This window comes from Mauremys reevesii, linkage group 4 (assembly GCF_016161935.1).
Source record: "Mauremys reevesii isolate NIE-2019 linkage group 4, ASM1616193v1, whole genome shotgun sequence".
In the NCBI taxonomy this organism is placed as follows: domain Eukaryota; kingdom Metazoa; phylum Chordata; order Testudines; family Geoemydidae; genus Mauremys; species Mauremys reevesii.
In genome coordinates, this window is record NC_052626.1 from 131,278,043 (window position 1) to 131,292,408 (window position 14,366).

At 48.6% G+C, this 14,366-nt stretch overlaps 1 protein-coding gene across 1 annotated transcript; it reads right to left on the reverse strand.

Annotated features, from left to right (window-relative positions):
* Positions 1 to 866: 866 nt before the first annotated feature.
* LOC120405078 (chitotriosidase-1-like) lies at positions 867 to 13,488 on the reverse strand. Its single transcript, XM_039538323.1, has 10 exons — positions 13,343 to 13,488; positions 12,720 to 12,749; positions 11,476 to 11,677; positions 10,572 to 10,628; positions 9,852 to 10,002; positions 8,993 to 9,117; positions 5,843 to 5,969; positions 3,096 to 3,278; positions 2,754 to 2,870; positions 867 to 1,245 (listed from the first exon to the last, which is right to left on the reverse strand). The coding sequence occupies exons 1-10, from the start codon at positions 13,365 to 13,367 to the stop codon at positions 1,102 to 1,104; spliced, it is 1,161 nt and encodes a 386-aa protein (XP_039394257.1). The 5' UTR covers positions 13,368 to 13,488; the 3' UTR covers positions 867 to 1,101.
* Between the last annotated feature and the right edge of the window lie 878 nt (positions 13,489 to 14,366).

The following is a 14,366-nucleotide window of genomic DNA, read 5'->3' on the forward strand; positions in this document are numbered from 1 at the left end:
GCGGGAACTGTGGGATAGCTTCCCACAGTGCACCGCTTCCAAAGTCGAAGCTGGCCCCGTGAATGTGGACTCAGAAGTTCGAATTTGTGTATTTAGTATGGATACACAAATTCGACTTATTAAGGTCGAATCCACAAATTCGACTTAAGTAGATTCGAAATAGTCCTGTAGTGTAGACAAGCCCTGTATGTCCCACCTCTTAATCTACCAATGTTTGTAAAGTACCTATCATCCTATCTGTGTAATATGAAGGAGCAGTGAAAGTCAGTCAGAAGGGACAGTCAGTTTTCTCTTTATCCTGCTTTGTGACATGGTCATTGGCTTCTACCTTAGAGCGCATTGCAAGATATTCTGTTGCGTGGAAGAATGGTTTGATGAGGAGGAGTATATGTGTGTGTGTGTGTGTGATTCTTGTAACCTTCAGTTCAAAGTGCAAGGGTCACCTTGCGAGTGTGCAAGGATCATCCTATCTCCTATTAGTGAGTTCAGCACCTAGGGCTTGCTATTGAGAAGGCTCCTCTGGCTACATTAAATCTTTGGCAGCTGCATCCATCATGAGTTAAATTTTTAATCCCCCAAAGGAAATTTTGTCCTATGGGAAATTGTGCTCAGTTGATCAGATCAGATAAGAGGCAAAGTCTCTGTCTCTGATCCCATTTTGTGGGTGTGGCCTTCAGATGCTGATTTTTACTCAAGTGGTTCTGTGTTAAGCAAGTATATGCTTCTTGGCATATAGTTTATTCTGTATAAGTAGGAAAATTTAAACCCAGATTCAGTGTTTGTGGTCCCCACCTTTCTCTTTATGGTGGAGAGTTTTAGCTGTAAAGCAACCCCTTAGCACTTAAAAATATGAAAAGAAGCAGCCACTCGTGCACATATTTAATAACAAATGTTACTGTCTCTGGTTAACAGGTTTTTTTCCTCATGTCCCAAGGAGACTGCTGCTGCCGTTCTATACAATTTTTATACAATTGTTATCTTAAAGACACCCAAGCAAAGCTAACTCAGATCTATTGTCACAGTAAATCAATATGCTTCCAAAACCTACAGTGATCACTTCCCTTGTATATATTGGAAACTTTTGCACTTCATTGCAATCACTCATTGACTACCAGCGTTCAGCGCACTCTTCAGTGTCTGCGTGAGAGGGTAAGCTCCTTCATGGCAGAAAGAGCCGCTGAAATCATCCAGATCGAGGGCCCAAACCATGGCCCCTCCCAAAGCATGTTGCTTCAAATATTTAACCTAAGCGAGGGAAAGGGAAAAAATGGACAACGTGAAATGAGAAACAGACAGACATTTTAGATGCACCTGTGCTATTTCAGCTCTGTCAGGTGGGCATCTCCTTTCAACATGTTACTAAAGTGAGAAATAGCCCTGACGAGGCAAGAGGGGTGAACGGGACAGCCTCTCTCCAAACTTTTTCTAAGATCCTGAACTCTTTTTCCATTTGGGCAAAAGCCTGTTGAAACAGGCTATCTTGTGAATTGTATTTCACACCTGTTCCCTGCTTGACCTTCCTCTGGGACCTAAGGGAGGGATTTCATTGTGTTAGTGCAAGGGGTCTCAAACGTGACTGTACCGTGACCCCCTTCTGCTAACAAAAATTACTACATGACCCCAGGAGGGGGGACCCAAGCCCCACCGCCCCAAGTGTGTGTGTGTGTGGGGGGGAGCGTTAAGCCCAAGGGCCTCAGCCCCAGCCAGGGGGCCTGTAACCTGAGCCCCACCACCCAGGGCTGAAACCCAAGGGTTTCGGCTTCGGCCCCGGGCAATGGGGCTCAGGCTTTGGCTTCAGCCCTGGGCTGCAGCAAATCTAAGCCAGCCTTGGCAACCCCATTAAAACAGGGTCATGACCCACTTTGGGGTCCCGACTCACAGTCTGCGTGTGTTAGTGAGTACTCAGCATAAGAACGGCCATACTGGGTCAGAGCAATGGTCCATCCAGCCCAGTATCCTGCCTTCTGACAGCAGCCAGTGCCAGATGCTTCCGAGAGAATGAACAGAACAGGGCAATTATCGAGTGATGCTCCCGTTGTTCAGTCCCAGCATCTGGCAGTCAGGCTTAGGGACACCCAGAACATGGGGTTGCATCCCTGACCATCTTGGCTGGGTCCTGTCTGGTACCCACATGTTGCAGGGGGTATTGGGAGCTCTCTCCAGCATCTGCTTTTTACACTTAAACACCAGCTCTGAGAGCTGCATTATTTCCTTGGGCAATTTATCTTGTAAAATAGGGCTTCCGGTCCCAGATGCCCGTGTGGAGCTAGAGCCAGATACGCTGGATGAAACCCCATGCACGTTGCCCAAAATGAAGCTGTTACTCTTGCCATGTGACTTGGGTGAGGGGCCATACTTCTCAGTGGAAAGTAGGTGTCATGCTTATTCAGGGGCAGCGCCAGGCACCAGCGCACCAAGCGCATGCCTGGGGCGGCAAGCCTCAGGGGGTGGCCTGCCAGTCACCGTGAGAGCGGCAGTCAGGCAGCCTTTGGCGGCGCACCTGTGGGAGTCCGCCGGTCCCGTGGTTTCGGCGGCAATTTGGCAGCGGGTACGCCAAAGGCGTGGGACTGGCGGACCTCCCGCAGGCACGCCGCCAAATCCGCGTTACCAGCAGACCTCTTGCAGGCGCGCCGCCGAAAGCCGCCGGAGTGCCGTGCTTGGGGCGGCAAAATACATAGAGCCGCCCCTGTGCTTATTGGCGCCAGACACTGGGTCGCTCTCGGCCCAAAGCGAATGGTTGGGACCCTCCTTACCTTGGTTTTAATGCTCTCCATGTCATCGTACCCTACCCACTGGTTCCCTTTATAGGAGTAAGGGACCTTCTGCTCCTCAATCATCTCCGTGGTGGCACCTTGTTTAAAGGTGCAGATCTAAACCAAAACACATGTGGAGGCAGGATGAGGCTGTGAGTATTGGTCAGAGCCAGTGTGATGGGGAGGAAATGGAAAAGTAGCCTTTTCCTCCTTGGCATGCAGACTGAAACCATGTTCATGTTAGAAAACTGAGCACGGCTTCCCTTTGATTATGCAAAATCAGATTATTCTTACGGCTGCTTCCCCCCAAGTAAGCCCAGATGGAACAAATATGCTCCTTACCTCATAATAGGCTAAAAATCCTGCCTCGGAAGTGAAAGGGCCTGGCAGTCCTGCCTTGGAAGCCTGGGCCCCGACGCCTGTATCCAGCGTGTCAAGGGTGAAGCTCCGCCCATAGGTTGGGATTCCCATTATGATCTTCTCCCCTGGGGCGCCCTTTCTCTTCCAATGTCTCACGGCGTTGTCCTGTTCGAAGGAAATATTAAATCGTGTATTTGGCAGCTTAAACTGAGACCTGGTTTTTATACCGCCCTGCGGTGCTTTGGTACAAATTCTAAGGCTTCCCAAGATATGGCTGCCTATTCATCTCCATTTTTCCAGCAACATGCTTCTGAACATTGAACATCTCCATGCAAAGGGTCCGTGTCAGTTCCAGCCTGCTCCATGGCTATAGGGGACTCCATTCCCGGGGACAGGAAACCATCCTGCAGATGGCATGATAGCCATTGAGAGGGCACAAGGAACCCCAGTCTTTCAAGTGATCAGACATTTCACAAGCTACTGGGCTGGTCCTAGAGTGGACCAGAATGGGTGACAGCTGTTAAAGGTTGTAGGAAATATGGGGCTCTTCACAGTCAGGCTAAGACGCATCCGTTTCCCCCGTTATTTCTGTCGTTAGGGTGACAAACCTAAGACTGAACTTCTGAAGGGAGAGACAAAGACTTGGGCTCAGTTCTATTGGTTAGTGTCTTCATGCTGAGGGAACTGATAAAAACTAACTAGAGCTCCCCAAAAGATGCAGGCCAAAGCTGTGTCAGCTGGAGTGACACTGCTCTGCTGAAGAATCAGCCATTAGGGTCCTGATCTTGCCTTGGAGAGTTCTACATTAGTTTACATTCAGTAATGGAGTTACTCCTGGATCTTACTGATGGGAGATGACAGGGTGGCAAGAAAGAACATTCTCATCTCCTCTTTCTGGCCTCACCATTTGGGCCGCTACATTGCATGGTAATTTTGTTTATTAGAACAGTGGTTCTCAAACTTTAGCAACCTGAGGACCCCCGTTTTGATTTAAACATTTTCTTGGACCTAGGGTTGCCAACCCTCCCAGTTTCGCCGGAAGTCTCCTGGAATCAGGCCCTATCTCCCGGAGGCTACTGAAGCCAAACTGGGAGATTTTAGGCACTGAAACTCTGGCAGCACAGTGGGGCTAAGGCAGGCTCCCTGCCTGCCCTGGCCCCATGCTGCTTCTGGAAGCAGCTGGCACATTCCTGTGGCCCCTAGGGGAGGGCCAGGGGCTCTGCGTGCTGCCCCCATCCCCAGCGCCGACTCTGCATCTCCCATTAGCCAGGAACTGCAGCCAATGGGAACTGTGGGGGCGGTGTTTGCGGGCATGGGCAGGGCGCAGAGCCCCCTAACCGTTCCCTCAGGCACTGCAGGAATGCGCCAGCCACTTCTAGGAGCAGCGTGGGACCAGGGCAGGCAGGGAGCCTGCCTTAGCCCCATTGCGTCACCGCCTGGGAGCTGCCCAAGGTAAGTGCCTCCTGGCCAGAGCCTGTACCCCCCCCCAACCCCCTTCCCTAGCCATGAGCCCCCTTCTGCACCCAAAATCTCTCCCAGAGCCTGCACCTCACCCTCTCCAGCACCCCAACCCTCTGCCCCAGCCCTGAGCCCCCTCCCACACCCAAACTCCTTCCCAGAGCCTGCCCCCCTCACCCCCTCCAGTACCTCAACCCCCTGCCCAAGCCCGGTGAAGGTGAGTGAGGGTGAGGGAAAGTGAGCGATGGAGGGAGTGGGGATGGAGTGAGGGGGGGGGCTCAGAGAAGGAGCAGGGCAGGATGGAGCCTTGGGGGAAGGGGCAGAGCCTCGGGAAAAGGGGCAGGGCAGGGGCCGGGCAAGGGTATGTGGGTTTGTGTGATTAGACAGTTGGCAACCCTACTTGGATCCCCAAGCCTCCTGCTCAGCCCCAGGCCCTGCCCCCACTCCACCTCCTCCCATGCTTGCTCCACCCCTGCCCCTCCTCTTCCCCACCTCTTTCCACCCCCTCCCCCGAGCACACCCTGTCCCCGCTCCTCTCCCTCCCTCCCAGTGCCTCTTGGGAGGGAGGGGAGGAGTTGAACAGCAGGGCCCGGGGACCCCCTGGAATACCCTCATGGACCCCAGTCTGAGAAACACTGTATTAGAACAAAGGGGCCAGATTTCTTCTCTTGCTTAAAGCTGTTTTGACACAACTGCCACTCGGGCTTCAACAGTTACTCGTGACTTTCAGCTTGCATCTACGCTGGAACTGCCAAACTCCTCTCCGGTGTGATCCACGCCAGACTTAAACCCCAGACCACACCAGACTTACCTGGAGACTCTAAATACAGTTTTTAAAAAAGAGACACTGCTGTCCTACACTATCTGCCATCACGTAACTTTGGGCAGCAGGTTTTAGCCCAACACCAGCATCCGAATGTCTTCAGGAGAGCTGGAAGGGTGTGGTCATACTGTTGATGAACCTCATCCCATGTGCCCCGTCATCAGTCGACACTGAAAATACCCCTTGACCTGCCTTACCATGTTGTAGGAATGTTGGCAATGTACAGGGCTGTTTGTACTGAGGCATGTGGAGGAGTCGGGGAGTGGTGTCTGTCGAGCATCACTCACAATCACAAGTTTCTCTAACTACTTGGTAGCTAGCTCAGTTACTGTGGAAACAGTTCCAAAGCAAGTCACTTCCTCTTTCAGTTCCGCTTTCAGAACTTGTGTTGCTTGTAAAACTTTAGGTGGATGAGGGGAGGAGAGACAAAAGGATCTTTGTCACTTACAACATTGTTGTATGCAGCAGTTCTAAGGTCTTTCTTTCCCTTGTTAAGAGGACTGACGTGTCCTGTAGTCTTCTCCCAGGAGGCCCCATGGAAGTCATAGCTCATGAGGTTAATAAAATCCACAATCCTGCAGGAAAGGAAAAAGAGAATGAGATAAGTTACATAACCCAAAATAAACATCCCAAAAATGGCACACAGGAATAATATGTGGAGAGGGATGGACAACCTAATATTTACATTTGGATCTGGATTAGGTTTAATAGTTTTGAGGCTGAACTGGAATCATAGAAGATTAGGGTTGGAAGAGACCTCAGGAGGTCATCTACTCCAACGCCCTGCTCAAAGCAGGACCAACTCCAACTAAATCATTCCAGCCAGGGCTTTGTCAATCCTGACCTTAAAAACCTCTAAGGACGGGATTCCACCACCTCCCTAGGTAACCCATTCCAGTGCTTCATTACCCTCCTAGTGAAATAGTGTTTCCTAATATCCAGCCTAGACTTCCCCCACTGCAACTTGAAACCATTGCTCCTTGTTCTGTCATCTGCTACCACTGAGAACAGCCTGGCTCCATCCTCTTTGGAACCCACCTTCAGGTAGTTGAAGGCTGCTATCAAATCCCCCCTCATTCTTCTCTTCTGCAGACTAAATAAGCCCAGTTCCCTGAGCCTCTCACACAATGAGTGTGTGGGTTTGGATTCACTGATAAGGTGGAATCTCTTGCAAACTGTTCTCATAAGATTTCAGCCCAACATGTCTCATCTAACAAGATCTGCTGATTTTCTCTGTTGGTGAGACTTCTGCTATCTGAGGTCATTCTGCCACAAACTCAGCTGTACCCAAAAGAAAAAAAGAACATGGACCCTTTCTAGTTCTGGCTTGGAACATAAGAACGGCCATACTGGGTTAGACCAAAGGTCCATCCAGCCCCGTATCCTGTCTACTGACAGTGGCCAACGCCAGGTGCCCCAGAGAGAATGAACCTAACAGGCAATGATCAAGTGATCTCTCTCCTGCCATCCATCTCCACCCTCTGACAAACAGAGGCTAGGGACACCTTTCCTTACCCATCCTCGCTAATAGCCATTAATAGACTTAACCTCCATGAATTTATCTACTTCTCTTTTAAACCCTGTTATAGTCCTAGCCTTCACAACCTCCTCAGGCCAGGAGTTCCACAAGTTGACTGCACACTGCGTGAAGAAGAACTTCCTTTTATTGGTTTTAAACCTGCTGCCCATTAATTTCATTTGGTGGGCCCTAGTTCTTATATTATGGGAACAAGTAAATAACTTTTCCTTATTCACTTTCTCCACACTACTCATGATTTTATATATCTCTATCATATCTCCCCTTAGTCTCCTCTTTTCCAAGCTGAAAAGTCTTAGCCTCTTTAATCTCTCCTCATATAGGACCCATTCCAAACTCCTAATCATTTTAGTTGTCCTTTTCTGAACTTTTTCTAATGCCAGTATATCTTTTTTGAGATGAGAAGACCACATCTGAACGCAGTATTCAAGATGTGGGTGTACCATGGATTTATATAAGGGCAATAAGATATTCTCTGTCTTATTCTCTATCCCTTTTTAATGATTCCTAACATCCTGTTTGCTTTTTTGACTGCTGCTGCACACTGCGTGGACGTCTTCAGAGAACTATCCACGATGACTCCAAGATCTCTTTCCTGATTAGTTGTAGCTAAATTAGCCCCCATCATATTGTATGTATAGTTGGGGTTATTTTTTCCAATGTGCATTACTTTACATTTATCCACATTAAATTTCATTTGCCATTTTGTTGCCCAATCACTTAGTTTTGTGAGATCTTTTTGAAGTTCTTCAGTCTGCTTTGGTCTTAACTATCTTGAGCAGTTTAGTATCATCTGCAAACTTTGCCACCTCGCTGTTTACCCCTTTCTCCAGATCATTTCTGAATAAGTTGAATAGGATTGGTCCTAGGACTGACCCTTGGGAGTCTGTTCCATTGTTTCATGTTCCATTGAACATGGAAACAAAACTCTTGTGGCAGGAACATTCTTGATATGTGATTGAGTTTCAGAATCCAGGTTCTAGTTTTAGTGCCTCTAACAGCAGACAATGATATGAAACATTCTGGGTAACTGTACACGGCCAAGTATATTGACTATGTACCTTAAGAACTGTCATACTGAATCAGACTCAGGGTCCATCTAGTCACTATCCTATCTGATAGTGGTCAGCGCCATATATTTTAAGGAAAGGTGCCAGAAAATCTATTGGGGACATTTGTGGAATGAATCTGCTCTAAGGGAAGTTTCTGTCTAACCTTGTCAATTGATGACTGGTTGATGGCCTGAGCTGTGAAGATTTATAGCTCTTAAAATAAAAAGCTAAACTAATGTAGTCTAATCCTTGTCCTTTATCTTGTGGCAATGAGTTCCACAGGCTAATCTATACTGTAAAATTTCCAGCGGCATTCATGTGATTTCATGTTCCCCTTCTGTTGCATGATGAGATGGTAAATAGGAGCTGGCAATTTCAACTTTTCTATACCATTCACTATTTTATTTCTCTTTCATAACCCCTGTTACTCATCTCTCTAAGCCAGTCTCCAATGTCTCTCTATGGAACTCTCTAGGTGTCTAGATTTTTGTTGCCTATCTCTTTATATATAAATATTTGTATGCGTATGTATCCATAGATCTCAAAGCACTTTCCAAAGGAGGTCAATAGTGTTATATGCCCATTTTACCCATTGGGAAACTGAGGCAAAGGAAGGAAATGACTTGCCCAAGGTCACCCAGCAAACCAGTGGCAGTGCTGGGAATTAAACTGAGCTCTCCTGAGTCCCTGTCCAGTGTTCTACCCACTAGGCAATACTGCCCGCCAGAACCCCTGCTATTTCTGCTGTATCCTTTTTTGAAAGAAGGTGACCTGCACTGAACACAGTAGTGTGGATGAAGATGTACCACTGAATTATATAATATCACTGAAGCCAGGTTCAGGATGATTCTCTTCCTCATTCGTCCTAACTTTGTTTTGCTTTTTTTGGTAGCTGCTACCTGAGCAGATATTTTCACTGAGCTGTTCACGATGATGCTCAGGTATTTTTCCTGATTGGTTACAGCTTCTCTAGAAGCCTTTGTAAAATAGTGTCACTGGATACACTTACTTGGAGATTTTGTCGACGTCATAGCCTGTGTCAATATTTATCCTTCCAGCGGACACTGAGGTACTAAGTAGAAGTTTCTCTTTTCCGGTTTTCTGAGCTTCCTTCTCAAATGCCGTTGCTAGTTCCTAGAGGGTATAAGTAAGAATATCTGAATTAACATAGGAACTTCCCACATTGGATTACACCGGGGGAGCATCCAGCCCAGCATCCTGTCTGACACTGATCAGTACCAGCTGCTGCAGAGGAAGGTGCCCATGCAAGGAACCCTGCAGTGACAGTTCCATGGGCGTTCCTATCTAGCCTCTCAGAGCTCAGCTTCTGATTTGAAGTTAGGAGTGTTTAGATCTTTTCTGAAACTCCTGGTGGGTTCTTTTAAAACTGATTTGTTTACTTCTGGATGTTCTTAGGATCAGGATCAATGTGCCAACTCTTTTGTACTAAGTCCATGTTTCTCCATCTCCCCAGGCTGAAGCACATGGGTTGTTGTGAAAATGAGACATGGGAGGGTTCCCGCAACAGTGTGCTTGGAGGGAAAGGAACTAAGCTATGATCCTGCACAGCAGGATCTCATGGGCATTGTTCAGACCTTTCAAAATCTGACACAGCATGACTGTGTTGTTGCTTTCCTGGGTGATACTTCCTAAATGTTCATGTGCCTCTGAATTTCCCTTATGTCCAAACTCTTTCTGAAAGTGGTTCCATCTCTATGAAAGACAGACAAAATTCACCTCCCCAGAGATCTAGCTCCACTGGGGGCGTGATGTGCTGGGTGCAGTAGGCTGTGAGCTTGATATGTATGTTCTGCCATTGTTAGGTATCCCTTTTGCAACTGTGACCACACCCCCTGGTTTTATTGTACCTGAATCAGAGAAGTGAAATGTCTCTTATCCTTCCTCCCTGGGTAAATCCAGGCTACATCTAGTCCATCAAAGTCATGCGTCCGGAGGAACTGTACCACAGAGCGGACAAATGTCCAGCGATTAGCAGCCGAAGCAGCCATGTGGGAGAAGCTGGAATGAAAGTGACATGCCTTGTGTGTTCATGTATATCGTAGTATAGATTCCCAGTGCTGTTTGAATTGGCTACACTCAGTATCAGGGCCGGCTCCAGGGGTTTTGCTGCCCCAAGCAGCCAAAAGGGGGGGGGGGGAGTCACGATCTGTGGCAATTCAGTGGGAAGTCCTTCGCCCCGAGCGGGAGTGAGGGACCCTCCGCCGAATTGCCACCGAATACCTGAAAGTGCCGCCTCGCTCCGGAGTGGTGGCCCCAAGCACCTGCTTGATAAGCTGGTGCCTGGAGCCGGCCCTGCTCAGTATGCAGACTTCACAGCTGCAAGCTGTCCATTACAGGGACAATAATAACGCAGCAGCGAAGCACCCTAGACGTGCCCATACTCCTTTACCTCTGCTCTTGGGGGAACCAATTTCCCCCTTCCTCAGCCTCCATGTTTATAAGTTAAAAGCTTTCCCAGAGCTGGAGGTGGTGGGTTCAAGCCCGTCGCTGTTCTGAGCAGGTGTGTCACGAGGGTATATTAACTTCCACACTCAGAAGTGGAACAATACTGCAGATCCCAGTATTACCGTTCAGTTCCCATGCTTGATCCTCCAATGGATAACAGGGTCTTCAGGCTCTGATTCCTGAAGGGAGAAAAGTGCATTTAAATGAAGGATGGTTGGCTTGGCTTGGCTGTCTTATGGGGAATCTGTCACTCGGCAGACATAGTTCCCTTCCCACCCACTCCCTCCGCCTGCAGGGAGGTGGGTGTCAGGGGAAAGGCAGGGAGAGCGTGGCACTCGGATCCAGCTAGCACACTGGGCCCTGTGGGACTGCCATAGCTAATGTAGTTTGGAGAGCTTTGGATGATCTAAACGAGTGGTCCCCAATGTGGTGCGGGGCATCTATGTCCGCGTACTGGCCGGCGGACAAGCATCCGCTGAAATGCTGCCGAAAAGCAGTGTCATCAAGAGGCATCGCTGCCAAAATGCTGCTGATTTTCAGCGGCATTTCGGTGGATGCATTTCCACCGGCCAAGGTCCTCGGTGGCTCGTCGTCCGGCACCTGCCACCTGGAAAAGGTTGAGGACCACTGATCTAAACTATGCTCGGGGCGGTTTCAGGCCCGGCCTACCCAGGATGAGTGGAAAGCTGGCTGACTTGCCTGCTCAGGCTCTGCTTAGCTGCGAATCTGGCTCAGAACAGGCTGCTGGCAAGACGTGGGGAGCAGCTGCTCCCTTCATCCTCTGTCACGGAACTGGGTTTGATGTGAATGCTCAGCAGTGGAGCTTTGTTTAATTCCCTGCCCCTGGAAGCTTCCTGTTGCTTTCTGGCTACATGCACTGGCCCTTCTTTCCCCCGAGGATGACACGATGCTCCCTGGGAAAACTCTCACCCTTCGACCTGAGGGTTTGAGCCTTTCCTCCTGCAGCCAGCCTGGTGGCGAGAACCCCAGCTGCGGGGACGCAGGTGTGCCCCCTGTGTTACTCACTTGGCTTTAAGGCCATTGAAAGCCTCGTAAAGTGTCACATCGTTCCACTCCACGGTGGTGATCTCGTGGTCGTTCATGCCGGCAAAGGCATAAATGAGGTGGGTGCAGAGATGGGGGTCGATGTCATCGGGGAGGAAGCGCCCCTCCCCAGGCCTGTACTGGGCCCAGTTGGTGAAGTAACAAACCAGCTTAGAGGCAGAACCTGGGGAGACAGCGAGAGGACGGGGTGCCATGTAAACCTGAGATTGCTGTGCTGTCTCTGCCACCTCCCGGGGATCTCCCAGCAAGACAACAGCCAATGGACCCGAATGGCCTCTTAGTCCTCTAATATCAATATAGCTTTGTGAGTGGATTGTGGTTTCTGTTGCGTTTACTTTGGGGCCTCGGGCAGACAGTGCTCTATTATGAGAGGCTGTAACATGGCATGACTCTTACAGGGCTGCGCCATGATAGAATCTTCCTGGGGGCACCCAGGCCCCACCTGGTAAACTAACCACGGTGTGATCCACAGGATGAATCAAAATGTATTGAGCCTTATCGTGCCTATGGCAGCTTGTGATGCTAGAAGGTGCATCTCCTGTAATGCGAGAGCCAGGTGAACGAAAGCCAAAGGAGGAGGAATCTTGACTTGAGTTCTGAAGGATGAAAGCAGCTCTGTGATCCATTCCCCCCCGCCGTGACTAAGCATCATGGTGCACTTTGTGCAGTGCTAACAGACAGGACTGTAGCCTGCAGAGATCGGGTATAGATGGAGCAGTCGATATTAACCACAGAGCACTGAAGTGGGGCTGCTAGACTGCCCATGCTCTACAGTAAAACACTTAATCACTGGAAGAAATGGATTTCCTCTGTCTCTCTGCCATGAGTGTAGCTGGGATTGAAGGGGAGGCAGAGAAGGGGCAGTTTTGGCTGGTGGTGGCCTCAGGCAGGGAGGCAGTGGATGTGCAGCCAGAATGACCCCTGCAGTTCCTCCTAACCTTGCAACTTCCCTCCTTCCTTTTCAAATGACTCGATGCCTTTGCAGGATGTGAATAGGCCTGGCACAGCTTTTTTGGAGCGGTTTTGAAGGAGAAGGACTTTCCTCTTCCGCTTTTGAATTCCAGAGCCCGGTACAAGCATCAAAAATCCTACCCACACTGGAGCACTTACTAAAACCCAACAACCTTTTTTCCCCATCCACTGTGATCGATCATGTTTCTATTGGCCTCTGTAAAACCAGGTGATAATGTAAGTTGGCTACTTACCGCATTGTAGAGACAGCAAGAGAGCGAAACCTAGAGAAATACAAGAACAAGGGTAAAGTGTACTATTGACCTATCTTTGAGATCCTGTGGACTGTATGAGTAAAGTAATATTGGTGCTTTGGATGATAAATGCCCCACCTCCCTACTTCCAAAGAGGCATAAGAAATCTTCACAATGGCCTTAACCACACCTCGTTTTGCACCTGCAGTTTGGTGCCTACAATTATTTGTGGGTGCAATTTAGGCTGCTTAAATGTCGAAGCACCTGATTGCAAGCACAAATTGCAGATGTGAAAATCAAAGGCAGAATTTGGAAATCTCTCTTTTTAAAATCTCTTCTGAATGTTTAAGACCTCTTCTGCTTGGCCTGTCACAAAATTTCAGATTTTTTTTTAAAGCATCTTCAATTACTGTCTTGCTTTAAAATTTGCTTTGTGGTGGCCCGTGTCACAAGCCATTAACAACCGAGTCTCCAAAATACATTCACCCCAAGTGCCTATTTCATTGAGATTTCCCCAGCTGGGAATCCCATTGCATCCACTTCACCAAACTGCCGTACAATTTAGGGACTAGTCAATGACACCCGTCACAAGAGTTAAACCAGTTCACCAGCCCCAGTCTTACCAGCCCAAATGATTGCCTGTCCCATGCTGGGTCATACAGCTCTGCTCTGGATTCTGTCACTGTGGTGTGGAGGAGACAGTATCTGACTGCCAAATGGTTGGTCTCTGCTTTTCATTGTCACTTTTTATACCTGTCTGACACAATAACCCTGATTTACAAGAACTCAGCATGTTCTTTTTCACAAAGGAACAGTCTTATTTACTCTGTCTCTCTGAGAATTCAACTGGCTCTTTTTAGTGAAGAAATTCTTGTGCAATTTTAGCATGCACTGTGTGTGTGCTTGTGTAGGTTTTGCAATACCTACCATCAGCTTGGCTCTGTCCTGTTGTGCAAACACAAATGGTGCCGAGGCAAGGAGCGGGAGACCTTGGGTACACATTTCTGTGGTTTATTACTGTTCTTGAAGATGTAGAGCAAAGACTTTTTAAATAGTGTCATTGTACTGGAGAGACTTGCGTAATCTCCAAGCCTCATTCTCTTATCATTGCCTGCAAGCTCCCCAAAGGGGCTGAGACCCTGATAAGCCTCCTAGTTTTTTTCACTTCTCCTATTGTGCTACTTTGCCAAGGGGAGGGTGTCACGAGAAACTGTTCGGCTCACTTCCTCTGTGCTGCTGAGGTCCCAGCAGTAAAATGGGGATCTTGCTTCACAGAGCAGTGGGAATGGTTTAATGCATTTATATTTGTCTACCCATAGCACCTTCGGGGCCAGATTCTCCAAGGATGGAGGAATGGCTGCTCCGGACCAGACCATGGGTCCATCTAGCTCAGTGTCCTGTCTCCAACATCTGCTCCTTCAGAGGAAGATGTGAGAAACCCTGCAGTTATGGGATAAACAACTTCCCCCAAGGACAGGTTATCTTTTCCCCATAACTCTTCATTCAAGGTCAGCTTGTGCCTTGAAGCAGGAAGGTTTATATTCCTTCCAAAATTCCTGTTTGGTTTTTAAGATGAGCAGCAACTGAACCAAGTCTGTCCGTAGGGGAACTCTGTTTGCTTGAATGGTCTTAGGCCGGGAATGAATT